The sequence below is a fragment of the Pelodiscus sinensis genome, chromosome 2, assembly GCF_049634645.1.
Source record: "Pelodiscus sinensis isolate JC-2024 chromosome 2, ASM4963464v1, whole genome shotgun sequence".
Taxonomy (NCBI): domain Eukaryota; kingdom Metazoa; phylum Chordata; order Testudines; family Trionychidae; genus Pelodiscus; species Pelodiscus sinensis.
Window position 1 is genome coordinate 172,628,631 of NC_134712.1, and position 27,583 is coordinate 172,656,213.

The following is a 27,583-nucleotide window of genomic DNA, read 5'->3' on the forward strand; positions in this document are numbered from 1 at the left end:
ACACTTCAAATTGTTATCCTCTGCCCCACACTGAAACCTGCATGGGTATCATTACATAATACCAACACTTACTCAATGGAGGCCACATACTGAAAGAAATGTTTCTCCAGCCCCAATTCTGGCCTTCAAATAATCTCCCAACCTTGCCAAGCTCATAAGAGAACTAAGTTCCCCACAGGCCAGGATACAACAATTTAAAGAGGCACAAAACCCTGCCATAACAACAGATGCAAAGTTTGCAGACATATCTCCAGTATTACAGTGATTAATATCTCTCATAACACACCTTTTAAGATCCATTGAACCTGTCTTTCACCTTCATAAGAGGTGTACCTCATCCAATGCAGTTAAGTACTCCAATAACAGCTATGTGGGGGGAAAAGAGATCACTATACTCTTAGATTAATTCAGACAGAAAAATAATAAAAAGACACAAACACCCTCTAACCTATATGGACTTTTCACAAAATGATCACCCTACATCTGAATTCTCAGTCCTCATTCCCAAAGGAAATCTGCACAGCACCTTCAAAAGATGAGCCTGGGAATTTACATTCATAATTCTACTTGGCATAAAAAAAATTATAGACTTAATAAAGACACTGAGTTACAAATATGTAACTCACCAACCTTCCTTTGTCCTATGACTTTAGAGGTGTTCCTCCCACTTAACCATGAATAGTCTCTTACAATATGCATTAATCTATCCCACCTTGTATTTAGCTGTGACACGCTGTGAACCTTTCCCAGACCTCAATAAGAGCTCTGTATAAACTCAAAAGCTTGTCTCTCTCACCAACAGAAATTGGCCCAATAAAATATATTCCCTCACTCATCTTCTCTCTCTAATATCCTTGTACCAGCACTGCTACAACAACATAGCAAACAAGCAATATTTTGTTCTGTGAGAGCTTCTTTTTAAGCCCTTGATTCAGGAAAGAACCTTGAGCATGTACTTAAGCACCCTTTCTGTAAAGGGATATTTTCCAGAATTGGGGCCTAAATTCTTGTTCACTGAGACATGCTTCTGCTAATCATGCTGATGGTAGGAACACCTTTGACCTTTAGCATGCAAGGGCAAAGCTCAGAGGTAGGCCTGTCTTTGGGGAGGACTGTACTCCCAGCATACATGCACAGAACCCCTCCAAGCTGCTCTAGAATAGGCCACACACAACAGGCATGCTATACTCCTCAGCCAGATGTAACAATACTAAGGCAAAACGGGATTCAAAAGATAATGTGGGAAGGCTTCAGAAAGGAAGCAATTTCCAATTGCCTTCTGTCATCCAAAAAATGAAATGAAATTAAAGCTAGCAAGAGGGTCAATAAAATACAGGCTGAACATTTCTAGTCTGGCACCCTTAGGACCTGACTAAGGATGTTAAGTAGCGATTAATTTGCTAGTCAAGTAGTCGATAAAACCTGTGAATTTCAAAGTTGGAACCTCGCGTGGAGCCCAGGACCAATAGGAAGTCCTGCTGACCTCGGGCTCTATGCTACACTTCCTCTTTGAAATGTACAAAAGCCTTCTCTGGGGACACTTGTACATTTCAAAGCTGACACGCCGCATGGAGCGTGGGGTCAGCTTCCCCAGCTGATCCCAGGCTTCACCCAGCATTTCAAAGTAGCAGTGCTGCGTGGAGTCCAGGGTCAGCCCAGCTGATCCTGGGCTCCATGCGGTACTGCCACTTTGAATGCCACAGGGAGCCTGGTGTCAGGCTCCTCGCAGCATTTCAAAATGGCAGCATCACATGGAGTAGCTGACCCTGGGCTCTGTGCAGCACTGCTGCTTTAAAGTACCCCCTTTTTCCTCCCCGCCTTGCTGCCTCTATATTATAGGGGGGGGGGGGGGACTAGTTGACTATCCTGTTGACTATCCGATAAGCATTTGCTTATCAGATAGTTGTCTAGTCGATTAGTCCTTTACATCCCTAGACTTGACCAGTGCTGAACCAAAGAATTTGCTGGACCACAGGAGGTCAATATTGTCTAGCAGCATTACCAAGAGCTTACTATGCTCTTAGAAGATATTTAGGGATACATTAGAGCTAAATAATAGCATAAAACTCTGAGAGCCAGGACTGGTGGCTTGGCCACACCCATGGCAAGTGGACAGCCAGCTAACTAAAATCATGCCGGACCATGGATGTTGCCAGACCAGAGAGTGCCAGACTACAGAAGTTCAACCTGTATTGTACAAAACACTCCCTCAAATGAATAAGCTCCTTCTTTATGGACATAAACCACTGTAACCTGGAGGAACTAGAGAGAAAGGACAAATGCCAAATGAGAGAGAGAGAGAGAGAGAGAGAGCGAGCGCAGCATTTATTGCAATAAGCTAGCTGCCAAAGAGATTATTAGCACAATGGACTAAATTAATCCTTGGTGTAAACTCTAGAATTTCCATATGCAGGCCTCATCTCAATGATGGCAAGTAGCTTCAGAGTAAACAGCTGCCATGATGACAATCAGCTACATAGAGCATGATCAGTGATGTTTACGTCCTTGCATTCTCTCACTGTGCACATATTTTGTCAGAGCCAAGTTTTGAAACATTAAACAAAAGAAACTAAACAAATCTTCCGATGGATGCCAAGAAATGAGGTTTTCTGCATAGGGATGCTATGAGAGAGTTCTGTTACTTTAGCTAGGTGCAAATAAAGTTCCTAGACTGCAGTGTCTAGGAACATAGTCTAGCAGTCTGTTCATATTACTAATGCAGCTTTCATATATGCACAACTACTTTAAATTAAGATGCTCTAATATTCTCCTATCACTTCAGACTTTGAACATCTGCAGCAGGGTTGCCAAACCTTAGATCCCTGACACAGAACAAGAGCAAGTCCAAGATCAGCAGCAGAGACTGTGACTACGTTTAAGTTTCCAGAAGTCTAAAATTTCTTTTTACAGCGTAAATGAAGAAAAGTCTGAATGTACTTGAGACTCTTTATGAGATGTGTGGATAAACGTAACTCCTCCCTTTTGAGTTTTCTGGGCTTCTTCTGACAAATGCAAGGAAGCAAGCAATAATAAACTGTACAAAATGAGATTTTAACAAGTAACCAGCCATCAACCAGCAAAGACCTATGACCCTGGGATTGATTTCACTTGAGACTTGATGTTTCACTCTTCCCATGAAGAGAATACATTGAAATGAACATTTTTGTTGATAAATTAATATGCTATCTTCAAATATAACAACTGTTGGTTTCCTTTTACCATTTATTAATATCTTTCCCCAATTACTCTGTTCTATTTTTAACCCTAAATGCATCAATTTTCTTCTAATGGTATGATACAGATTTCACCTAATCAAAGAACAGCAAAACTTCTGTGAAATGAAGTCAGAACCATGAGAAAATCCCTCAAAGATGTTTATAATTTGCCTTTTGTTTTTTTAATCAGTATGGTTATCTGTCCCAGTTGAAGGACAATGGGAACTGCATGACAGGAAGGAATAAAAAATCGAAGAGGAAGAACAAAGGACTCAGGAGATCTGGGTTCAGTTCATTTGAGTAAATCATTTAATATCTCTCTATCTCAGATTCTTACTTGTATGCTGGGGTTCATGGACATTTCTTTTTCCTACCCTATTTAGGTTGCAAGCTCTTTGGGCAGGGACTGCATCATACTGATATATACCTGGTCAATGCCTAGTAGAGGCCCTGTCTCAGTAATAACAACAATACTACTTTTCATAGTCATAATTTTAGTCTAACGAAACAGATTTCTTTAGATAAATGATTTTGTTGGCCTGCATGTTGCTCATAATGGTAAGCTCTTCCCAGAAATCAAAAAACATACCTACCGCTCTATCTAGGTTAAAGCAATTGTCCTTTGATTCTAGGAATCACTTGAATGGAGACTGAAAATCTGACAATCCTACAAAGCATGGAACCTCTGGATGAAGGTTCTGCCTGCACCAGATTTAAATAGTCCAACTCATTTTCCAACTGTTAAAGCTCTTGACTTTCTCAAGCATACATAGTTTTCCTAAAATTAAATACGAAACAAGCAGCATGATCCAGCTCCATAGAATCACCTGATCTAAGTAACCAAAGACTGTGAATTTAACAAGAGCTTGGTTAATTTGGTACAGTCTCCCATGCTGACCATCCTTTTGGTTACCACAAACAATGACCACCCTGTACCTTTAAGTGGGGAAGGGGAGAATGGGTATGTTTGGCTGGCTGGCTGAATGAAAGGAACAGTGCTTTATGGCTGGTGGGATGATAAAAATGGCTGAAAAAGAGGTCAGCATGGTTAAAGACTCATTCCCTAGGAATGCAGGGCTTAAAAGGGGTAACCCTGAACCTGAATCCTCCCTTTTACACACAGCAGGCTGAAGTAGGACCCACCCCCTCCTACCTTTTTAGGTGGGAAAATACTAGGTGTCGTCAAGACCTACTATGGGTATTGCACTTTTTTTAAAAAGGTACTGGGCAGGAATTTTCCCCTTACAACTGTATTATTTTAAGTGTAGGGTGGATGTCCAGTGCAGGCACTCTAGAGGAAAGGCATACTGTGACTGGAAACATGACTTGGAAAAAGGCCTAAAAAGGAGGTGTTCATTAAGGGAACAAATGGGGGGACATTGGGGTTTCCTAAGATTGGTATGGCAGGGAGCCAGCCCCCTCATTCTTATAGCTTACCTAAGTCCTCCTATGAGGGGAGTGGATGGTAAGGTCCCAGCATTTGCTGGAGGGACCTAGATGGAAAAAAGGGGGAGTTGATAAAAGCCCCCAGGTAATTATGGAATAATCATGGGGTTACCTGCCCTGTATACTTTATCTGCCAGATAATCCCAAGCATCTAATAATAAAGGTGCAGCCTGATTAAAACTGTATCAAATGTCTCTTGTCCTTTCAGTTTATCCAGACAAAGGCTTGTCGGTTGACAATTCAAACTAGCTCTCTATTGCAATCCTACAAATTCGTTGGAAGCTCTTTATTACTTATGCTCTCTCGCAGGGGAGCTGAGACATTTTAATGTTTGGAAATTGCTTTGAGATCTTTGAAGAAAAGGTGCTACATAAGTGCAAATTATTACGGAATATGTTTTCTACTTATCTGCTTGGATTTTACACTACTATCCATTACTATAACATCTGAGTGCCTCCCACATAAAGTCAACAGCAATAGCAATGTCACAAATGGACTTCATGGAATTTCTGGCACATCTCCTTTTTAGAGTAAATCCTCTTCTCACAGTTGAAGGCTTTGATTTTTTATTATTGTTTGCATTTATTAGAATTCTCTTTTGGTCTTGGCTTTTTTGTGTAGGTTGATTTATTTCAGGTTGATTGATTAGCGTTTGGGAGTAGCAATATTGAAAGTGTCATTCTAGTGGTGGAAAAGCCTTTGGGAAGAGAAAGGTTTTTTCTGAATTTCCTAAAGACGGCCAGACTCTGGAATTGTGCACGCGCGCGCACACGCACACGGCTAGAGTGCAAATGGCACCTTTGTCTGCAGCAGCTGTTTTAATAGCATGGTTAGATTATTATAATAGAACACTGCTAACTTCTTAGGCCCTATGGGTGTTCTGAGGTTGCTTTGCCAGGGAAAAAAGTTTTGAGTTGTTGTCATATAGCAGGTCAAGTTTCTTGGGAGGAGCAAGTCTAGTCTCACTTCCTACATGCTAGGAAGTCCCTCCTCTCCCAGGATGTGCTTCATGCATAACCCAGCTCCTCTATTGTCAGCAATTGACCCGCTGATAAGGAAGAAAGCACTTACCAGCAACTGCTTGCTGGGTGGGTGGGGAAAAGAGGACAATGGAGGCGGACAAGGATAAACAAGCATTGTTTGGGTGATTCAGGAAGGAAAAGGTAGAGAGCTGCAGAAAGTATTTTAGCCTTTGGTGTCTGCAATCATAATTGCACTGCTGAGAAATAATATCTTTTAGATTTCTACAATAGAGAAAAAATCTCAGAGCAGAAGTATAGCTGTTTTAAAAAGAAAGAGATAATCTTGTCTACAAATACCTCCAGTAGACACAGACAGTTCTAATGGGCTGCATCCAACTTTCTTTGTATTGTTTTTGTGAATTATGGAGCAAGAACATAATCCACACAATACAGAACAATTGGCTCATTGCACATTATAGATCACATTATACTCTATATGCATTTTAAACACAAATGTACATCATAGTTACTTTCTGTACTTGCATCCATAAATTGCAACTTTGACAAGCACATACAAGTATTAAATGGCTTTCAGAAATATTTGTTATGACATCAAAACATAAGAAGCCTATGTAATGAATTTTAAGAGTAAATCCTGGCAATTAACCAGTAATTATTCACATTGTTTACGCAACTGTATATACATCATTATTAATAATGGTAACTCCATCCAATTCGAAAGGTGTAAGAAAGTTGACTTCTAAGGCTATGTCTAGACTATGGAGGTTTTCCAGAATACCAGTGGTATCCCAGAAAAACTCCGCCACGTCCAGGGAATGCGTCTGCTCCTTTGCGTCTTTTTTTTTTTTTTTTTTTTTTTTTGCAACAGAGCAGACACATTCTTTTGGAAGCCCTGTCTTCCTCCTTCTACGGGGAAGAAGGGCTCTTCCAAAAAAGGAGGATTTTCCGAAATTTGGGCCAGTGTAGATGGGAAAAGCCCATTTTGCGTACTTTTTCCAATAGATCATCATAGTCTAGACATAGCCTAAGAATGTGAAAGCAAAAGAATAATTTTCAGGTAACTTTGCTATGAAAGGGACACTATTCTTCTGCACAATTGCATCAGCTGATGTTTTTGCTAAAGGAAGTACATACTGATCAGAAACATGGGAATTGTTAGTAAATATGCTTGCAAAAGTCTTTTGCAAAGCAACTACTTCTGACCCATTTTCCAAAGTTCAATCCAATCTGCTGCTTTTGGATATAATTCTTTTAAAAGGATGTTTGTTTTGTGCTATGGTGCCTCAAAAGTTCAATGGTTTAATTTCCCCTTTTCAGTCAATAAAACCTTAGCAGAGAGGAAGTGTGGTCTTGTGGTTAAGGCACTGTACTCAAACTTAGGAGACATAGAGTCAATGTCAGCTCTGACACAGGCTTCCTGTGTGACATCACGCAAATCACTTAATCTCATTATGCTTCAACTCCTCATCTGTAAAACACTCCTCTATCTCACAGACAATATGTGAGGGTAAGTTCCCTAATGCTTATGGGATGCTACAGTGACGGGGGCCCTATGCTATAATCTTCTCAGATAGAGAACAGTAATACCAGTGAAAAGCATGTCATAATCTGGAGAAAGTGAGGGTTATATCATTGTTAGCATGAAACAGGTACCTACATTTCCAACACATAATGGGACCAGATCCTGAGAAGTCATGATGCCAATGAAAATTGCATAACTCCAACTTTCAGGATTAAGCCTAAAATTGGAATTTTAACATCTGCCCTGGCACCCATAACTCAGTCCCATGGGGAGCAAGTATTAAAATTTATGGGCAGAAGCCTGTAAAATAAAATTAATGTACTTTGTGCATAGTATATAAACATATAAACAGCACATTGCATATAATGGACAACATGGTACCGAGTCTGGACTGTCTTCTTCATTTTAAAGTAGGCTGAACAAAGCATTAAAAAGGCATGAGAGGTTAAAAAAAAAAGCCCTTCAATGGCTTGAATATAGACTCAATCTGAGCGGCTTTGGCAGGTAACATAATGCTGGTTCTTCCCTCCCTGCTTCTAAATCTTTCTACAAATATCCAAAGTCTTCAAGGTACAAAGCCTGGAAAAGAGGCATAAGTAAAGTAGTAATACAAAGTGGGCCTTTTCACCTGCTATTACTCTACAAACTGATTGGCATGTACAGGGATATTGGTTAGGTGTAAAGAAAGATGCCACTGCATATATATTTGCATAGATCCAAGTGACAGAAACACTTGCATTTAAAACACAGAGCAGCTGCAGCAACTTTTCCAGCCAAAATACTAGAAAAACAACCACAGAAAGTCTCCCAACTTACTTGTGAGTTTGAATTTGGTGGTTATTCCTTTTCTGAATAGTTTCCCATACACATCCAATTACTATGAATTTTTACAGGAGAGGAATGAATCAGATACCTAGCCAATTCTTCCTTTTACTATCTTATCAATATAGAAAATGATATATTATCAGATTAACCCAAACTTTAAGGTTATGTCTACACTGCAGGCTTTTTGTGCAAGAACGACTGTTCTGCGTAAAAACTTGAGGGGCGTCTACACTACACGCACATTCTTGCACAAGTAAATGTACAGTAAAGGGTCGGAAAAGAGGGCTTCTTGTGCAAGACTTATTCCTCTCCACGAGAAATAAGCCCTTTTGCCCAAGAGCTCTTGCGCAAGAAGACAGCGTGGACGGGCAACAGGGGTTTCTTGCGCAAGAAACCTGTATGGCTAATATGGCCATCAGAGCTTTCTTGTGCAAGAGAGCAACCACACTGCCATGGACGCTCTTGTGCAAAAGCACATGGCAGTGTGGACGCCCTCTTGCGCAAGAATTTTTGCACAGAAACTCTTGCGCAAAACAGTTCTTATGCAAGAAGCCTGCAGTGTAGACATAGCCAAGAACTCCTGAAACCCCAAAAGTGAATCCTTTGTCAGAACATCTGCATGGGATGGTTTTATTGACGGTAGACACATTTTTTTAAATGTAGCTACTAGCATCTATAAACAACCATAAAAAAAACTGATTTTTGTTAACGATGATGCATAATATGATATAAATATTATATTTAGTTTTAAGTTGGATATGTATGGTGATATGTATGATCAGAAAACTGATCTAAATGCATGTGGATTAGCATCAGACTCCACTATAGAGCAAATTATTTAATCAGAATGCAGTTAATGCGGTGTCTGTGAGAAACAAGAAGTTTTACCATTTGAAGAAACATGACAAAGTACTCACCATCATTTGCTGAATATGAAAAGTTTCAGGCCCACTAGCAGAGAGGCGGTTAGGAAACAAAATCTCAACAAAAGATTCAGGGAGAGTGCTTGGTCCACTGTTGTAAACCTTAAAGTGTAAAAATGCATATAAATACAAGTACACATGTAAAAGATCATAAATATAAAATTATTGCAGAACTGTAATTCTCTTCATTGACTTTACACAATTACTCAGAGGGAACAGGGGTTACAGATATATTTCCAAAGTTCACTCATGTTCCCCATTTTTGAGAGTATTCACTAAGAACTCTTATATAATGCACGGGATACAGCAGTAGGGCTTAGTTTAATTTTTACTCCTTTGATATTTAGTATTTTCACCCAGTGTACACAGTGAACACAGTATTGATGTACAGTGGCAAGTAAACAAAAAACCACATATCAACTTAAATGGCATGTGGCTTTTGTCTATTATATGGAGACATGGTCAATGATTACATTTTGAATGTGTTAATAATACTGTTTAGAAGAATGAAAAGAGCACTGCTTTCCCTATCAGTGGAATTCCTTTCCATTATAATAACCACTGCATTATAATTTTGTGTGTGTTTTTCTTAAGGAGCACAAACCAACATGGACTGATGAACTTGGCTACTGGACCTCCGGGTTTAACAACTGTGTTGATAAGGAATGCACTTGAGCATCCTTAATGCAGGTTTAGATTTTGGGGAGGTTCAACAGAACAAGATTTGACTTTTCATTGTAATCCAAAAGAGTGTCTAGCCCGAACAGAAAAGTTTCAGGCATAAAATACACAGCTTTCATAAAACACACACTCCTCTTCCCCGCAAAAAAACCACCCCTCAAAATATCCATGAAAAATTCATGTTTAAAATATTTTGCCCACATTTTTCATGGAAAGGGAAAAACATTTTCTGACCACCGCTAATACATATAAATATAATCAAAATATTAAACAATCCAATTAAAAACATTCAACTATGTTGAGATTTCATTGTCTAAATATATAATGTTCCACACCAGCATTGTTGAGCATCCGAAGGTCTATAAATATTAAAATACAAGTCTTCTTTCTTGAGGCATTGTATATATTTTGAGGAATGCATGAATAATAAAGAGGACTTGCTTAGAATGCCAAGTCTTTACAAGAGCCCTGAGACACAAGAAAGGAGAGGAGGCTCCATCTACAATAAAGCATCACAAATACTGCCTGAAACATGAGCATAAGGTAACAAATTTGAAATTTAAAAATGGACAATCCCACCATGATAAGGAAAAATAGTTATTTTAATGAGAGGTATTTAGATTATACAACAAATTATGTACAACAAGCAAGGGCCCTTCCTTTTCTTGTGTGTGTGGTTTTTTTTAACATTTGCCTCAATGCAGATTTTCACAGATAAAAATTGCCCAAAACCTTATGGCTACATCTACACTGGCCCCTTTTCCGAAAGGGGCATGCTAATTTCACAGGTTGTAATAGGGAAATCCGCAGGGGATTTAAATATCCCCCGCGGCATTTAAATAAAAATGTCCGCCGCTTTTTTCCGGCTTTTAGAAAAGCCGGAAAAGAGCGTCTACACTGGCCCTGATCCTCCAGAAAAAAGGCCTTTTCTGGAGGATCTCTTATTCCTACTTTGAATAGGCTTGTTGTACATAATTTGTTGTATAATCTAAATACTTTGAAGTAGGAATAAGAGATCCTCTGGAAAAGGGCTTTTTTCCGGAGGATCGGGGCCAGTGTAGACGCTCTTTTCCGGCTTTTCTAAAAGCCGGAAAAAAGCGGCGGACATTTTTATTTAAATGCCGCAGGGGATATTTAAATCCCCCGTGGATTTCCCTATTACGACCTGTGAAATTAGCATGCCCCTTTCGGAAAAGGGGCCAGTGTAGACGAGCCCTATGCGTTTTTATAAATTCATCTCTTTTCTGGTGAAAAAAATTTTACTTTTCTCCATCTGGAGAAGTTTAATAAATGGTAGGCAAATCATTAAAAACAATTAAACAAATTGTGGTATATACCATGCTTTCCCCATTATGAACCCTCCTTCTCTCCCCCCCACCTCTCTGTGACGCACGCACACACACACACACACACACACACACACACACACACACAGTCTGCGTTTTAACGCACACACACACATTCTGAGGTTTACCACGGTACTGGAGGGCAGATTTGTGACTTGTTATAATATAATTTTCAATTTCTATATGAAAACTCTCACATTGCAACTTGTGTTTGCTTGAAAGATCAGGAGAGAGGGATATATTATTCATGTATAGATTCTATTCTTATACATTCTGTATAATTTTCTTTTATGGAAAGTTATCATTTAGTCAAAACATCAGTACATCTGGTCTTTATCTATTTTCTAACCAATAAATGACTATGGAAAAACTGCAAATCCCCAAGAATAAATTCAGAGTCACAGGAACTAGGAGTCTGGTTCACAAGAGCTTTACCATACTGAAATCCCAGTTTGAACACCCTGCTTTTTCTCCTTTTTAATAAATAGCTACAGGCTGCGCATGACAGGAGAGGCTTAACTGCTCTGGACTTTAGCCTGCCCATAGATGGAGGCATGTGTTACCCATTATGAGTTAAGTGGCATCATGCCTAAGAGAACAGTGGAGAGAAAGAAGGGAAAATGAAAAATGATTGTTTACAATATTCTACAAATGATCCCCCATCCTCCCACATCTGCATGATCTGTCATCCCCTACTTCCATCTAGTGGTAAAAAAGGATGCGTAAAGGTAACCATAACACAGTCAAATAGTGAGATGAGTTCCTTTTGGTCCTATCAAAAGCTCTTGATCTAACATGCATCCCACAAGTTATACTGCACCAGAAGCTATGTTATCCACATGACAAGGATGATCCCATAGACCTGCACAGGTAATTTTGAGACACTGTCTCACATGTTTAAAATGAACACTTCTCACCCTATCCTGTGCTGTTAAACTCCCATGCAAACACAGATGCACTGCACAGTTCTGGTCCATTCTTTGCATTATTCTCTAGGAAGAAGCACTGTGCACACTGTAATGTTGACGTTCACATGCAGCAACCCTTGATCCTCTGGTTTAAGCACTATGCCACTGAAAATAGTGGTTCTTACCTTTGGAAACTTGGACTGAACCTTAGATGTAGCACTACAACGAACAGAACTATTCATTCTGCATGTGATGAAAGGGAAAAAACAGCAGCAGCTCCCTGTTCATGAAACTGATATACCCTATTTGCAAATCTTTTAATAATATATTAAGATAAGGAAAAACACCGTCTCTGCAGACTATTTTAGTCCACTGTGGACACAATATCCTAAAATGTACGTATAATACAGTATACTGGGATAAAGAAATGTGCACCAATCTCCCCAAACAATAAAATGTGCTATCAAGAGAAAAAGCTGTAAATGTGGGTCAATTTTACCTGAAGAGTGAAGTTGAGAGGCTGAAAAAGACATTCATAATTCTCCAGCTGAACAAAGTTGGATGCTTCCACAGACTCGCCATAAACAAAGGAAGTTGGGGAGACAGTTCTGAAAAGTTAAGACATGAACTCAGTCATCTCCATCTGTCATCTATATTAGATGTATTTGTGGATTGATAGTGTGGCGTAGAGTTCATGCAGAGATTTAGGAGAGGTAAGGCAATGGAACCCTTTCCTTCCCACCCTACTGTCTATGCTGTATTTCCTCCTCAACAGCAGTAGGTCAGACAAACACAATCTTAATGGCTCTTTGGAGCCTGCAAGTGCAGACATGCTAAAAATGAAAATGAATGACAAGGTTATCCAGACTTTTTCACATCTCAATAAAGGTTCTTCTCAATAAAGGATATTCTTCTCTGGTCTGAGTAGGCTCACCCACATCTTCCACATTCCTGGCAGCTATGTGCACTAACTGGAGTTATGTGACTTTCTTCCAGTATAGTGTGACAGGAAAACAAGCCAAAAACGTCAAAGGCTGACTTGGCCATAAACCCAAAGGTTTACCCACATCCTTCACTGACTCACACAGTGAATTTAAATAAATGCAGGTATCTGTTCTCTCACAATTTGTAATAGTGCGCAAGTGGTGTCTTTGTCCTTTGCTAATGATAAAGTAGTGTCATGTCCATTAGCTCAGACAGTAGATGGTCATGCGACAAGGATTCCCTCCCCACAAAGGATCCATACAGAGGGTTGTTAGAAATGGTGGTAAACATAGGGCTTGGAGTTTTGCAGACACCGAATGCTCAGAGTGGGATTCCCCGAGAGGAAGGTACATGTAAACCACACGAGCCCAGTGCACGTCATTATTCCACTTTGGTGTTGGGTCATCTAATTCCGAGTTAGTTACTGCCCGGATCGCCTCTTGGGATTTGAATCTTGACTCTCTAGAGCTAAAAGGTTTAGCATCAAATGGCACATCTAAAGGGTCAAGCACCTAAGAGTACATTTACACTACAGCGTTATTTTGGAATAACTGACATTATTCTGAAATAACATAGTGCACGTCTACACTACAAGCCTCTATGTCGAAATAATGTCGAACTAGAGGATGTCTTACTCTGACTCATGGTAACCCTCATTTCACGAGGAATAAGGGAAGTTGAAGGAAGAGTGTTCTTCCTTCAACTTCCTGCAGTGTAGGCAGTGCCTAAAGCCGAGCTAAGCTATTTTGACTTCAGCTACATCAGTTGCATAGCTTAAGTTGTGTAGCTTAATTCGACTTTAGCCCTGCTGTGTAGTCATACCCGTAGTTTATAGACAACAGCTTTTTATGAGATCCAATCTCTAGAGAGGGACATAAGAATGGCCGCATTGGGTCAGACCAAAGGTCCATCTAATCCAATATCCTGTCTCCCGACAGTGGCCAGTGACAAGCGCCCCACAGGCAATGAACAGAATAGGTAACCATCAAATGGTCCGTTTTCCCATTCCCAACTTCTGAAAAACAGAGGCTAGGGATACCATTCCTTCCCATTCTTTCTAATAGTAATTGATGGACCTTTTCTCCATGAATGTATCTACAGAGACACACTAGGCCAGTGTATTGCAAATATTTCAGCCTTTATATGATGTGAACCTCTCTATTTTTATTCAAACTCCTTTCCTACTAAGGAGAATGGGGGTTGAAGTATAAACACAAGCTAGTTTTGACTATGACATTAAACAGAAAGGCAAACAGTTAGGTCTCACCATTATTCAGAGAATCCCAGAACATTTGACCCTAACCTTTGCCCTGGCAATTCTCAACCATATCTTCAGACATATCCTCTGGAATGAGATTTGGTTCATTTAGTCTTTTTTTTTCCTTTATTTTTTTAAAAGGCCTATCACATTCACAGAACTGCAACAACTTAAATCAAAAACTAAACTATCTAATGTTACAGGCTGGAGAAGAAGTGGGTGCAATAAATAAATCCCAGATAATGAATGATGATGTCCTGTTTTTGAAGTCTGGGAAACAAATCTAGAAAAAAAACAGCTTTCTGGCCACATGTAAACAAAGAAGAATGTAAATTTCCGCTGGATGAAATTTCCATGTTCTTGTTAGTGTTTTATTTTTATTTTTTGTCGTGTGATAATTGGTCACTTACCCAGTGATAGATGAGTCCACTTCATGCACCAGAGGCACTGCCAGGGTCAGAGTGTTGTCATGTAGCGATTCAGAGTGTTCTAGGTTTCCACTGTGTCAGAAAGGACAAATAAGCATGCTGTAAACCTACAGGCTTTGCAATCAATTACATGGGTGCAGTCATGCAGCTATTAACTCATGTCTGCCATTTACTCTGAGCCTCTGTGTGTGAGTGATGTATTTTACAGAGACTTTTAACAGTTACATCTGTAAACTGCATCCATACACACAAAGTTTGTCTCTTCTGGACTGCCTTTGTGCAGATGCTATATGGGCAGATCTACACTGCAGTTGGGATCATGCTTCCCATTCAGGAACACAGACTTGCATTATCTCTCTGTGCTGGAACAGCTGCCCTCTTAAGCTAGCCATCCAAAGAGGGTCCAGGAGGGCTTGTACTCAGCTTACTGCACATCCCCACCTGCAGTGCAGACACACACTCTAAGAGAGATGCTGAAAATGTACCTATAAGATGAGAACCCTTCTAAATTCACTTGACATGGAAAACTACTGCAGTAAAATAATGGCAAGTCTCCATCTTACATACCAGACATAATCAAAATAATTTACAATCAATCAAATTACTCACTCTATCTGCCATATTGTGCCGTTCTTTTCAAGGTGGGTCTCAGAACAGTTTGGTGGTCCTACGGTTCTCAAATCAGTAAATGAAACTATAGTTAAGCAGCTCCAAATAGTATTACTGGAAACTATGTACTTTGGAAGCCCTGCATACCGACGGAGGCCTGTACTCTAAAACATCCTATATCACATTTAGTTGTTTTTCAAAATGAAAGTCACATAGGTTTTTATTAGGTGTTATTACATGGCCTGGCAAAAGTCCAAAATATGGAGCAAAGAAAGAGGTGTATTCACCTCTCATTCACATACACAATCATGTCCATTTATTCCAATGGGATATACAGAGACATATTGTTTCTGGAAATCTCTCTGACCTTCCAGTTTTAGAGGCACTGGATAATAAAACCCACAAGTAGAAATGTGATATCATGTTCAGAGTCCGCCAAATATTACTTTAGATTACCTCTTCTTGGCATAAGAAAATGACAATCAAGAAGTTTCAGTCATAGGTTTTCTCAATAAGAAGCATATCACCAACTATACTTCCTTGGACTGTAAACTCATCAGCTCTCATAAGCTAAATGGAGTTGAGCAAAACTCTAAATCTAAAAATCCTTGATTTCTGAAAAAGTTTGGATCTGAATCCAAATTTTGTTGCTATATTGCTATCCCCAAAGCTGGGCCAAACCAAAGTTGAGATTCTTAACGTTCCTAAAAGTTTTTGAGATGATTCCAAATCAGTACTGTTGACTTCATATCATGCCGTGAGAAATATGTACTTTGGTGTAATTTCAAGTGATGTGGATGTCTGTAAATCGACAAAGCAGTTACAAAAGGTACTTTCAGAACAGCTTAGATCCAAATTCAAATGTAAAGAGTAAAGCCCATTTCCATTGCTGGTATACAGCATGTTTCCCACTGAGGATATGTCTAGACTGCAGGCTTCTTTCGGAAGAAGCTTTTCTGGAAGAGATCTTCCGAAAGAACTTCTGGAAGAGAGCGTCCACACTGCCAAAGCGCATTGAAAAAATCTGCTTTTTCAAAAGATAGTGTCCACACTGAAAGGACGTTATCTCGCATTTAAGCTGTGATTACTATAGACAGAGTGGCCACCAGGGCACCTGTGCTTTTGCCTCTTTCCTCTTCTTTTGAAAGAGCTCCCTCTTCCCTGTCCATACACCCCTTTTTCCAAAAGAGCTCTTTCGGAAAAAGGCTTCTTCCTCATAGAATGTGGATTACCAATGTCAGAAAACCCCCTCTGTTCTTCCGATTTTCTTTCAAAAGAACATGATTTCAGTGTGGCCAGAATTCAAGTTTTTTGGAAAAATGGCCATTTTTTAAAAAAACCCACCAAACCCTCTGTAGTGTAGACTTAGCCTGAGTGAGCAAAGAGCCAATGCTTCTGATAGGTGAGAACACTGTGATACTGTCTTTTGAATGGCACAAACACTAAAGTCTTTTGGATTACTTCAGGTCACTGACAGTTCTATGGTACATTTCTCAGGAGGAAGGGCCCCAAATGTGGCCAATTTCCAACTTCAGTAATTGCCTTCCTAAGTTCCCCGTTGCTTTAAATTGACACATTAATTTTCATGCCTTATCCCGGGTGCAGAATGTTGCTCATACCATCAAAAACAGCTGTGATGCTCCAGAGGTGGGTAAAAGGATGGTTATGGGGTTTATGATCTAGATTACTATTTGGTAGCATGTTTTAAAATAGCGCTGTATTAAATCAACATTATTATATAAAATGAACCTCTCCACAAATGGCACATGTATATTTATGGAGAATGCTGTATGCCTTTGTGAAGAACGATTTATTCTGAGGACAAAATTGCAAAGACACTTATTTTGTCGGTGAGCCTGAATGTCACAAACGATGGAAAAATCATTCTGAACTACCTTTTCTAAGTACAGTAGACTTCCGATAATCCGGAACCTATGGGACCTAGGTGGTGCCGGATTATCAGATATGACGGACTATCAGGAGGTACTATAAGCTGGTTATATATATACTGTATACATTATATACTATATATAAAGTATTCTTAACCCTTTTTATTGTACATACTGTATACAGTATACTGTAATGTTTTAGGTTTTTTAAGCCTTTTTTACCCTTTTTGCTCAGTTCAGCTGCTGCTGCTGCTGTTACCTTGTGACTCATTTTTTGCCGAAGCTCACTCACTAGGCTCTTGCCATTTTGATGCCGGACTATCAGGAGTGCCGGACTATTGGATGCCGGACTATTGGAGTTTTACTGTATTATTTCAATTTGGCTTTCTGTTATCAAGGTGGTACTAGAGTCATTCATGAACCTAAACATTTGACCAAACAAAACCAACTTATTATAGGGTAGTGTTCCCAAGGCTATAACAGACATCTTGGGTACGTGCTGTATGAAATGTTAAGCTGGACTTGCAGGCAGCTACATGTGTTCAATAGGACTGTTTACTGCTTGGGGAATTCTGTGCCACTGCGCATGTGCAGAATTCATATTACCCATATATTTATTTGTTTCCACACACAAAAAATGACTTTCTGACATGAAAGCAAAGGGAACCTGCAAGAGCAGTCATACAGTACTCCCTAGCAGTACAGGTACACTGTTTCAGGTCCCCAGAACAGCCAGAAGAGGGGTAAATTACTGCAGGGCTGGGGACACCCCAGCCAGTGAATCCGACCCTAGGATCAGCTGCTAGTCCCAGCTGGTCTGGAGACAGGACTTATTCCTCTGCAAGGAGTGGCTGGGGCTGTGTCAGGCCAACTTCTAGAAAATTTCCCCAGATGCATGAAGTTACGCATCCTCCCCTACTTCCTGCCCCCATCTCTTCTTAGCTATGGGAGGAGGTGTCATTGCTCGGGGAGCAGCTCCCCCATCCACCCCAACCCCCATGTATCCAGACCTCCCCTCCGCAGACACCCCTGCCAAGCCTCACCTGGTACAGCCTTACCCTAGCCCTCCATAGCTGAACTCCACCCCACTGAACCTCATTTGGAGATCCCCGGCACAGAAACCACCCTCATTGAGCTCCGTGCACTCAAGCCCCCTGGTGAGCCTCATCACTCTGCACCACTCTGCGCCCCCCAGGGCACTGATCCCTAACAGCTACATCCATATTCCCACCCCACTAAGCCCCTCTCCCCCAGCACCCAGACCCCCCGCAGGGACCTCCAAATCCAGACCCCCTTGGCCAAATCCCAACTATCATCACCTGGAAGCCCCTGTAGAATGCCAGTACACTGGAAACCTTCCACTGAGCCTCTGGGCATCTGGATCCCCGCCCTCATACCTGAGCCACCTGCCCACACAAAACTCTTTCGCCCCATACCTGGATCTCTCCATACTGAGCCCCTTCACACTTAGATCCTGCCTGACTGAAGCAGGCTGCCCTGGCCTGGTGCACCTGGCACAGAGGGGCAGAACCCTTGGGTGTTTCTTAGGGAGGCCCAGGCCTTGTGCTGTGTTCGCCTCACCACTGAGTTTATGTTGTGGGCAGCAAGGCTATAAGGTGGGGTGATCTCTCATCTTCATGCAGCCAGTGGCCCAAGCCCCCCCACGTTGAAGACTCTGCATTTATTTATTGACAAATAAAACAAACAGTTTTAAAATATTTTGTGCAGAATTTTAATTTTATAATTTTTTTGCGGGGTGGGAGGGCCACAGAATGCCCCCAAGAGTAAGTGGCTGTTATTGCAGGTTGGACCTCCCTGGTATGGCACCCTTGGGACCTGACTGGTCCCAGAAGAGGGATTTTGCTGGATCAGGGGAGGTCATTTCTGGAGCCCCTGCAGATGGCCCCACCCCCTGCCCTGCCCTTCCCACCAGGCTTCCTGGCTCCTGGTTCCCCTGGCAGCCCAGCTGGGTCACATGCTGGACTTTCTGCCCCACTTTCATTCCCTCCCAAGTCCAGCTGGGCCTTATGCCGGCCTCCCTGGCTCCCCCACAGCCCAGATGAGCCATGTTGGGCTTCCAGGCTTCCATCCTCCCTTTGCCCCACCCCCACAGCCCAGCTGAGTTGCGCACCAGGCTTCCTGGCTTCACACACCCTCCCATCCCCCTGCAAAGCTGGGTCATGCATGCTGGCCTTGCCAGCCCTCCCACCTTCCCAGCCCAGCTGAGTCACACACCAGCTCCCAGCCCCTCCCCTCACATGCCAGACTCCCGGGCTCTGACCTGCATCACGCCGGATTCGTGGCCCTACCACAGAGCACCAGGACAAACTGATCCTGGAGCATCAGAGTCCTGGTTTATAGGGGTGCAACCTGTACCATACAGCACAGCCTTCTTTGATGTGATTATCACTAAACAAAACCACATGCCAGAAGAGAACTCCAAATACCCCACCCCACACAACAAACATTTTATGACATCCTTTCCTCTTGCACAGGTTTTAAGTCTCCAAAACCAGTGCCATTTTGTAGCATGTCACAAAAATACCAAAGGAGATGCAGTGCCTGAAAGTGGAACTAGTCATCTGTAAGCAATCAGAATTTAAAGGTATACACCAGTGAGTCTATCCCTCTAAAAAGGAGCAACATTTCTGCCCACACGGGGTATTACCGGAGATTAAAGCTTTAGTGAATGCTGCTCTAATGACCCATGTTGCTTCCCCAAAAAGTGCATGTTTCTGTACAGTAAATATTAGACTATTCCTCCGTTAGGCTGTTTCAGACTGTGCTAGCCAACTTGCATCTCCAATGAGCCCATTGGGAGCCCCCTACTACCCGGAAAAGGATTAACTTCTAGAGAGACATGCACTTCCTACACTTCCAGCACTTCGGATAGGAAGTAAGAATCGTTCAATGCTAAGATGGTTCTACAGTGCTGGCTTGAGTACACTGTGAATACGGAAGTTCCTTTTATCACAGCTTGACTGGGGCACATTACAGGTTTCCTCTCATTTTCATTATTTGTTAGTTTTTCTATGGCTCTCACTATTGTAGTGAGGCAGAGAAGTAATATTATCCCATTTTGCTAGAAGAAGTAGAACTTGTTGGTTAAACTTAAAAAACAACAAATGGTGCTACATCACCTTAGAGACTAACAAAAATGTAGATGGTATCATGAGTTTACATGGGCACAACCTACTTGTTCAGGTACTTAACTTCTCCATCTCATAATATAAAGTGAGGGAGACAGGATACGAATCCAGACCTCAAGTCTTAGCCACAAGTCTGTGCTTTATGTCCTTCTTTATATATAAAACTTCCCTCTAATTATTCTGATTCTCCAAACTATCTACACACATGCACACACAAGTTCTTGATGCACTATAGATTTCTCCCACCCCAGAGGGATTGACAACCTATTACACCTTCCCCTAAACCTGTGCTTTGCAGGGGAGGGAAATAAGGGTTTCCTTGAACCAGCACTACATAGTCTTCATTTCATAAATACAAAGTGAAAACTAACTTGGAGAACCCTTTTAGGCTCTTTCTATGTTGTGTACAGCGATTTGGAGTATAGAATGCATGATTTAATGGAAGGCTCTTCATAGGTTAACATAGGTTCCTCATAAAATTAGGGTAGACACCAGGAAAACTTTACTAAGTATATTGAGAGATGGATCTGACTCCAGGGAAGTGAGTTATATACATATTTCTCTTCATTATGTTTTACAAGTTCTGGAAAACACTGACTGAAATTAAAGGAGACTCCATGGAACTAAGTTCATGCAACAAGTAGGACTTATACAAGAGATTGCTATAGAGTAGATGAACTGCTCTTCATGGATAACAACATTTCTCTAACATATTAGACACATACAGTCTTGGCCCTCTGATGTGACGGGCTCTCTTACAGTATTTCATAGCAGCAGCACAAGCTACAGGATCTTGTTCCACACACCTGTCATTTTGGGGGTGGAGGATGCTTATGAGAAAAGAATCACTGAGCAACTGCTAGTGTTGATCTCTCATCTCCAGCCGTTCAGGAGTGGGGTTGATCATGCAAGTGGGGATGGAGGGATTAGAAGTGATTATGTTCATCTTGACATGGAAGGATGCAAAATGGGCCTCTTCATGCATCTGCAGTCACACTCACAGAAAATGAAAGCCCCAGCTAATCATATTTCAGTAGTGGCAGTGTTAGGAACACAGGTTAATAAAGCCACACTATCATCAGAGAGTTCTTGTGACCTAATCACAGTTAGATTTTGTTTCTTTACGGCAGAGCCTCCTAGAAAGCAGACAGAGCATGTTATGGTTTTCACTGAGTCTAAGATCAAAACCCTGTGGATACATTTATAAGAATTCTGTATGCAAAGAGACATTCAGCCTAACCCACTCTGTAACAAGTTTCAGATTGTTCTTTTGGGAAGGGCACTACTCAATTGTCTTATGCAGCCACTCACACCACACAAATGATCAACAGGAAAAAAAATGTGTGTGCAACTTTTCAACAGGTTAAAGAAGAACCCGGACCACCCATCTAATCAATGCACAATGCTTTTTGACGTGGGTCCAATCACTTTTCTGCACTCAAGCACTGGCACAAATGCTCAGATGCAACTGAGTCTTGCACTTGGTGCAAGGCTCAACGGGGTGAGCAGTGAAAGGTGAATTCATGCCACTTTGTGATCTTCTGCTTCTGAAGTCCACTAAGATCTGGTTTGCCCTCCAATACAATTTAGAACACACTAAGGACTGCTCTAATTTGCACCCATCTGGCAGCAAGAGTGCAAAGACAACCACAATACATCTCCTTGTGCCAGGTTTACGCACTTCAGCATACTAAGGATCATGGGTAAGCCAACTTTCTGCTCTCTTTAGGTCACCAGAATATATTATTTTGGTCCTAATAATTACCTTTCAGTTATTTATTATATGTCATGCAATATATGAATTTCACAGCATATATTTCATACGGCCAAAAGTCTGCAATTGCACCAAGAAATATGACCAAATGAGGGACCTTACCTTTGGGCAGTTACTAGGAATGAAAGAAACTCCTCTTCCCCAGACAAGTGGCTTGTATCAAAGATCACACTGAAGTCATACTATAGAAAGAAAAAGTGGCATTTAGTGACTATTATACATTGCTTTTCCTATTCTAGAATTTCATATCTCCTCCACACACAGACACATGCTTGAGCTGTGCACTATATCTGCACAGAAATATTCTATTTTTATATACTTAATATTGGTTGCCATATGTTTTTATTTATTAGAATACTGAAGATTATGTAGGACAGTTTATAGAATACTGCACATGTCAATGTATTAAAGATGCCCTAACTTATTATAAAGGTCAGATGTTCCCCAGATGAGACAGCTTTCATCATTCTGTCTACTCCATGAGCAATAAAACTATACAGTTTTGATCTCATTATTTTTTTGTTGGCAATGCCAGTGGCAGAAAGAACACAACTGGATTTTCAGATCCCAGTATGAAGGGGTATGTTTTCTGGCCAACTAATTGAGCACAATTCTACCTAGCAGTCATTGGGAGACAATATGGAAATGCATGCTGTCGTTTTTGTAGGCATTGATCTAACCATAACTGCACTTCAATGTACTTTTGATAGCATGAGAAGATACAAAATAAAAACAAAGCCAGGCAATAAAAATAGATTGGCTAGAGACTCCTCTTCTAACTTTCTGCTGAGGAAGCATTACGCAATTTTTTTCTGGCAGCTGCAAAGCACCAGTCAACTACCATTAGCACTGCATGAGCATTACAATGGGCACAGCACTGTTGCTGACTTTGTTCAGGGGGAAAGAGCTGCCCCATCTTATAGCAATTACAAAAGGCAACTATGGCGTTCCTATGGGAGAGCTATAAAAACTCATTGGTGTCACAAAGCCATCATGCCTTTGCCTTGCAGGTCTATGCCTGTCTTTCCTTGTTGGCACAAAAGGGTTCACGAGCTATCATCCCGAAAGAGAAAATCTCACTCAGCACATTACCCTGGACTTGGATCTCATGAAAGGAAATCCCACGCTGCACTTGAGGAAGTCTGACTCCAACAGCTCACAGGCTATGCCCAGCTCTTCCTGAAGGAAGGGGAGAAAAAAATATGCCAATGAATCGGTGGTGCTGGAGAAACTTGATAGAATAAAAGGAACATTCCTAATGGAGAGACACCAAACAAAGGGAATGAAAGAAATCTTTGCCATCCCTAACTGCACAGTTCCCAGAATGTTAACAGTCAAGACAAATGGAAATATACAGCACCACACTTCATAACAGTGTCTGTGAACCTCAGATATTGTTAGGAATGGAAGAAAAAAAAATTATTGTACAATTGCTCATGAGGAAAGAAAGGGGAAACTTCATGTTCCAGAGAAGGAAGCATATTGGAGGCAGAGGACAATCAATACCCTAAACTATTCAGATCTTATGGCCTTCAGTCAAGCCCCAACCTTGCCCTCAGAATTAAGCTCCCCACAGATCAGGACACATCAACTCAAAGAGGCACAAGATCTTGCCAGAACAACAGATGGAAAATCTGCAGACCTATCTCCAGTGCGACCCTGATCAACGCTCCCCACAACACACTTTTCAAAATCGATAGGTCATAAACGCACCTGTAGCAACATGTGGGGGATTTCAACTAATCTCTCAAATGCCTGAGGTGAAAGTAGATGCCTGCTGTGACCTGTACCAGGCTCAGAATCCTTGGCAATGTAGGGAGAGGGCTCATCCTGGGTTTCGGGTGAAGGGAGATTCCCCCCTCCATCCAGCCTTTCACGGCCACCACGGTGGAGCCTGAGGCCACAACAGCAGCAGCCAGGAGTCCTGAGGCTCCAGCAGCGATATGAGGGTCCAGGATTTTTGGCAGCTGCTGTGGCAGCTGGAGCCTAGGGCCCTTTCAGATTACTGGACCCCAGGGCATCTGCCCCTTTTGTTCCCCTCCTGTCAGCAGCACTGCCACTAGGATCCTGTAGCACTGCTGTGATAGCGTTTTAAGATCACTGCCCCTTTTGCCCCAGTGCTGCCAGACTCTACCAGCAGGGCCACCGAAGAAGGGGAGCAAAAGGGGAAGGGACACTGAAGTGTTGCCACAACAGGAGCCTTGCTGTGGCAAATGAACTCATATAGAAAAGTGATAAAAGACAAATTCACCGGTGGGAAGATACTTTTAAAAAAAGCAAACCCGCTATGTCTGACTTCCCAATCCTCATCCTCACAGGAAACCTGCACAATTCATTCAAAAGCTGAGCCTGGGAACTTATTCATAATTCGGCTGGACATTAAAAACCATACAGTTAACAATAATTTAATACTTTAATAATAATTAAAACTAGTTAAAAGAGTCACTAGTTTTACGACACATTAGTATCACAACAATTTATAAACATAGCCCGCTGCCTACTATCTAGGACTGCAAAATGGTTAATTGCCCAGTTTATTTTAAGTGTTCTACAGCATGTGTAAACGAACCCCTTATGCTAGCAACCTGTCTCATCTTAGCTGTTACACTCTGGTTATCTTCCCAAAATCAGAGGAAGAGCTCTGTGAAGCTCAATAGACTGGACTTTCCACCAACAGAAGCTGGTCCAACAAAAGATATTACCGCACCCACCTTCTCTCCTTCAGATCCTCCAGCCCTGTGGCTCTCCCCAACATCCTCCTTGGTTACAAAAAAGCACTATGTACTAACATGGCCTAGGGCACTTTATAGATGTAACAATTCTCTTTAGTGATCAGACAGCAACACAGGTAAATTACAAAAGTGCATTCTCTCCTCAGGACTAATGAAAAACAGGATATACCTTGAATCTACATAATCGTACAGGTGAAAAGGATGGAGGGGCCCTAATATGGCCAAATGCTGATCCAATAAAGTCAATTAATGTTGACTTTTTTAGGATCAGAATTTGGTCCTAAGGCAGCACCATCTTCTATGTTTGACAGTACAATTTTGTATCAAGTCATTGTCTTTCTGCCTAGCTTCTGTTCCCCCAAATCACTTAGCTTTTCACATGTGAGTAGTCTCACTGAATTCAGCTGACACAGCTTAAGTACATGTTAAAGGGCTTTGTTGGATTGGGACTAGAGTCCAATTCAGAAATCACCTCTATTCAGAAAGGGCACAATAGGCGAATAGGTTTTATACATATAACTTAACTATTGCCATGAAGAAGAATGCACTTAAGCATGTGCTTCAATTTTTTTTCTGGAATGGGGCCTCAAATGGAAAGTTCCTCTGAGAAGGCATCATGTTTCGAGCAGAGTACGTGATCTGGTCTCAAGAATTATCACCACCAATCCTATCAATCTGACACCATCCAGCCTGTTAGATTCTTCAGCTGTTTCTTGTGATAACTGAAGATCAGATCAGCATCTCTGGCATTACAGACACAAAATATACCAACACAAAATAATACCCGAACAAGGAAAAATATTATCTCTCTTGTCCAGATGACTCAAGCTGACTTTCACTGATTTCATCCAAAAGGAAACACTGGAATACTTTTGAGATGTCTTCATGTCACTGGAATTACTCCAGAATTACACCAGCAAAACTTGTGCCAGAATTTTGCCCTCTAAGTTAATTTTAACTGATTTTTTTACTTGTAATTCTTAATATCTATCTATTCCCATGAATGCTAAATAGTGCAGCAGATGAACTATCTCCCTTACATTATGAAAACGTGGATTACGGGTTTGTGCGCCTTGGGCCACAGCAAGCCCACTCCCCAGAAGGAGCACCAGGTGGGCATGGGGCCCCCAGGCCTGAGCCCTGTTGGCCCAATGGCTAATCCACACTGTTCAGATGCTGTGACATTTAACTACTGTATTTAACCATTTATTACAATAACAGTTGCAGCAAAGGTACTTTTAGTGAAGTATTCCTTTCATTCATCAACATTTGGGGGTGGAAATGATCTGAAGTTTATGTTACTGATCAAAAGAATGTATCGCAAAAAAAGAAAAACACAAAACCAAACGCCCACAGCTGCATAACCAGGAGAAAACTTCAGACATTTCAGCTGGGAACATTTTCATTTCTGTGTTGTTGGAATTTCACTTGCTATCCAACTGTATTAACATATAAACTCCCTTAATCTGCCAGCCTCCACTAGCTAAAGAAGACTTTTATTTACATAGCTGTCTGCTGGTGACAGTGCACAGATAGACCTGACAGGCTGCCTTCTCTCTTCAAACATTACTTCACAGGCCTTGTCCTTAGAGAGCTCAGAGACAAGATAACCAAGAGGACTCCATGATCTGATAATGGGAAAAATCCAGTCACTTATTTGCCTTGCTAGCTGGCTGCTGCCTATACATCCAGGCCTTTTTGTTTATTGACAACTAGTATCCAGATCCCAGTTGTTTAGAATACTCTGTTAAGTAAATGATGAATTGTGTTGCACAAGCAAATTTTTGTTTTGTTTAAAACTCCTTCCAGTATATGTAGCATATCTGAGTTGGAAGCCACCTTTACTTAATCAGTACACCACTCTATTTAACATTGCACATAAATAAAACACTACATTAAAATAACATTATTCAGATCACAAAGGAAAGTTAGAAAATGCCGGAATGATGGTTGCCTGTGCAACCTTCACTCAGCTCCCGTGTGTATATGCAGGAAAAAATTCTGTTGAAGGGAAAAAAAGAGGGGAGACAAATAAAAAAAAAAGGATTCCAAGCCAAAAACATTTTTTAAAAATAAAATAGCATTGAAACAGTATGTCGCCAGAGCCATGTAGATTAGTTTACTGGACATACCCAAATGAAGTGGTGATTTAAATAATCACCATGGTTGACATCAAAGGCATTTGTCGACCTCCACGGTATGCCTCGTGGGGGCAAAAATACAGGGCTGTCTGGGTGAATACTGGACACATGGCAGTCCTAATGGGGACAGAGTCTTTAATTACGTGGTCACGTATAATTTTTTCCACAGGACTTAGGCCTTATTCAGTGCACAGCACTGACCATGCTCATTTCACAAGTAGCTGTTAGACATTTTGTTTTCTCATCATTCCTCAGTGTGTGATTGCAAGGCCTTATTTATGGCACACTGCTCATAACAAAGGTGAAGGTAAGCCAGTGAGCTCCAGTGCCGCACATGGGTAAGAGCATGGCTAGCTAGCAATGAGCCTCTTAATTCTGCTGACCACCATACTGGCTTCCTGTGCCAGTGCTGGGCCCACACCTACACTTCTGCCCCCTCCCCCATAGGAGCCCAAACCAACACTCCTCATGGCCCACAATCCCAGTCCAGCATGGCTAGGTAGGGTCACAAAGCCCCAGCTAGCAGCCCAGCCCTTGGACCACACTGCCAGAGCACACCCAGGCTCCAGCCCCAGAGCTCAAGTGGCCAGGTAGCATGGTTGCTTTACCTCAGCGGTTTTCAACCGGTGGTCAGAGGATCCCTGGGCATCTGCAAATTATGTCCATTGGAAATGTTTGTGGGTTCACAAATGAAAAGAAGTTGACAACCACTACTTAGTTGATACAATACAGGCAGTCCCCGGGTTACGTACAAGATAGGGACTATAGGT

The 27,583-nt window shown here is 41.4% G+C and overlaps 1 protein-coding gene across 2 annotated transcripts in view; it reads right to left on the reverse strand.

Moving 5' to 3' along the window:
* The window catches only part of ITGA9 (integrin subunit alpha 9), a 332,993-nt gene that overhangs the window by 65,304 nt on the left and 240,106 nt on the right, over positions 1-27,583 (reverse strand). The window contains exons 19-24 of one of the 2 annotated variants that reach the window (XM_075921785.1): positions 23,033-23,119; positions 22,043-22,122; positions 14,502-14,591; positions 12,349-12,457; positions 8,909-9,016; positions 1,817-7,745 (exon numbers count right to left, since the gene is read on the reverse strand). In XM_075921785.1, the coding sequence (XP_075777900.1) occupies positions 7,713-7,745; positions 8,909-9,016; positions 12,349-12,457; positions 14,502-14,591; positions 22,043-22,122; positions 23,033-23,119 (507 nt within the window). In that variant the 3' untranslated portion in view covers positions 1,817-7,712. Of the gene's footprint in view, positions 1-1,816; positions 7,746-8,908; positions 9,017-12,348; positions 12,458-14,501; positions 14,592-22,042; positions 22,123-23,032; positions 23,120-27,583 lie in introns of those variants that run through there. The other variant, XM_006124025.4, reaches the window with a different exon arrangement.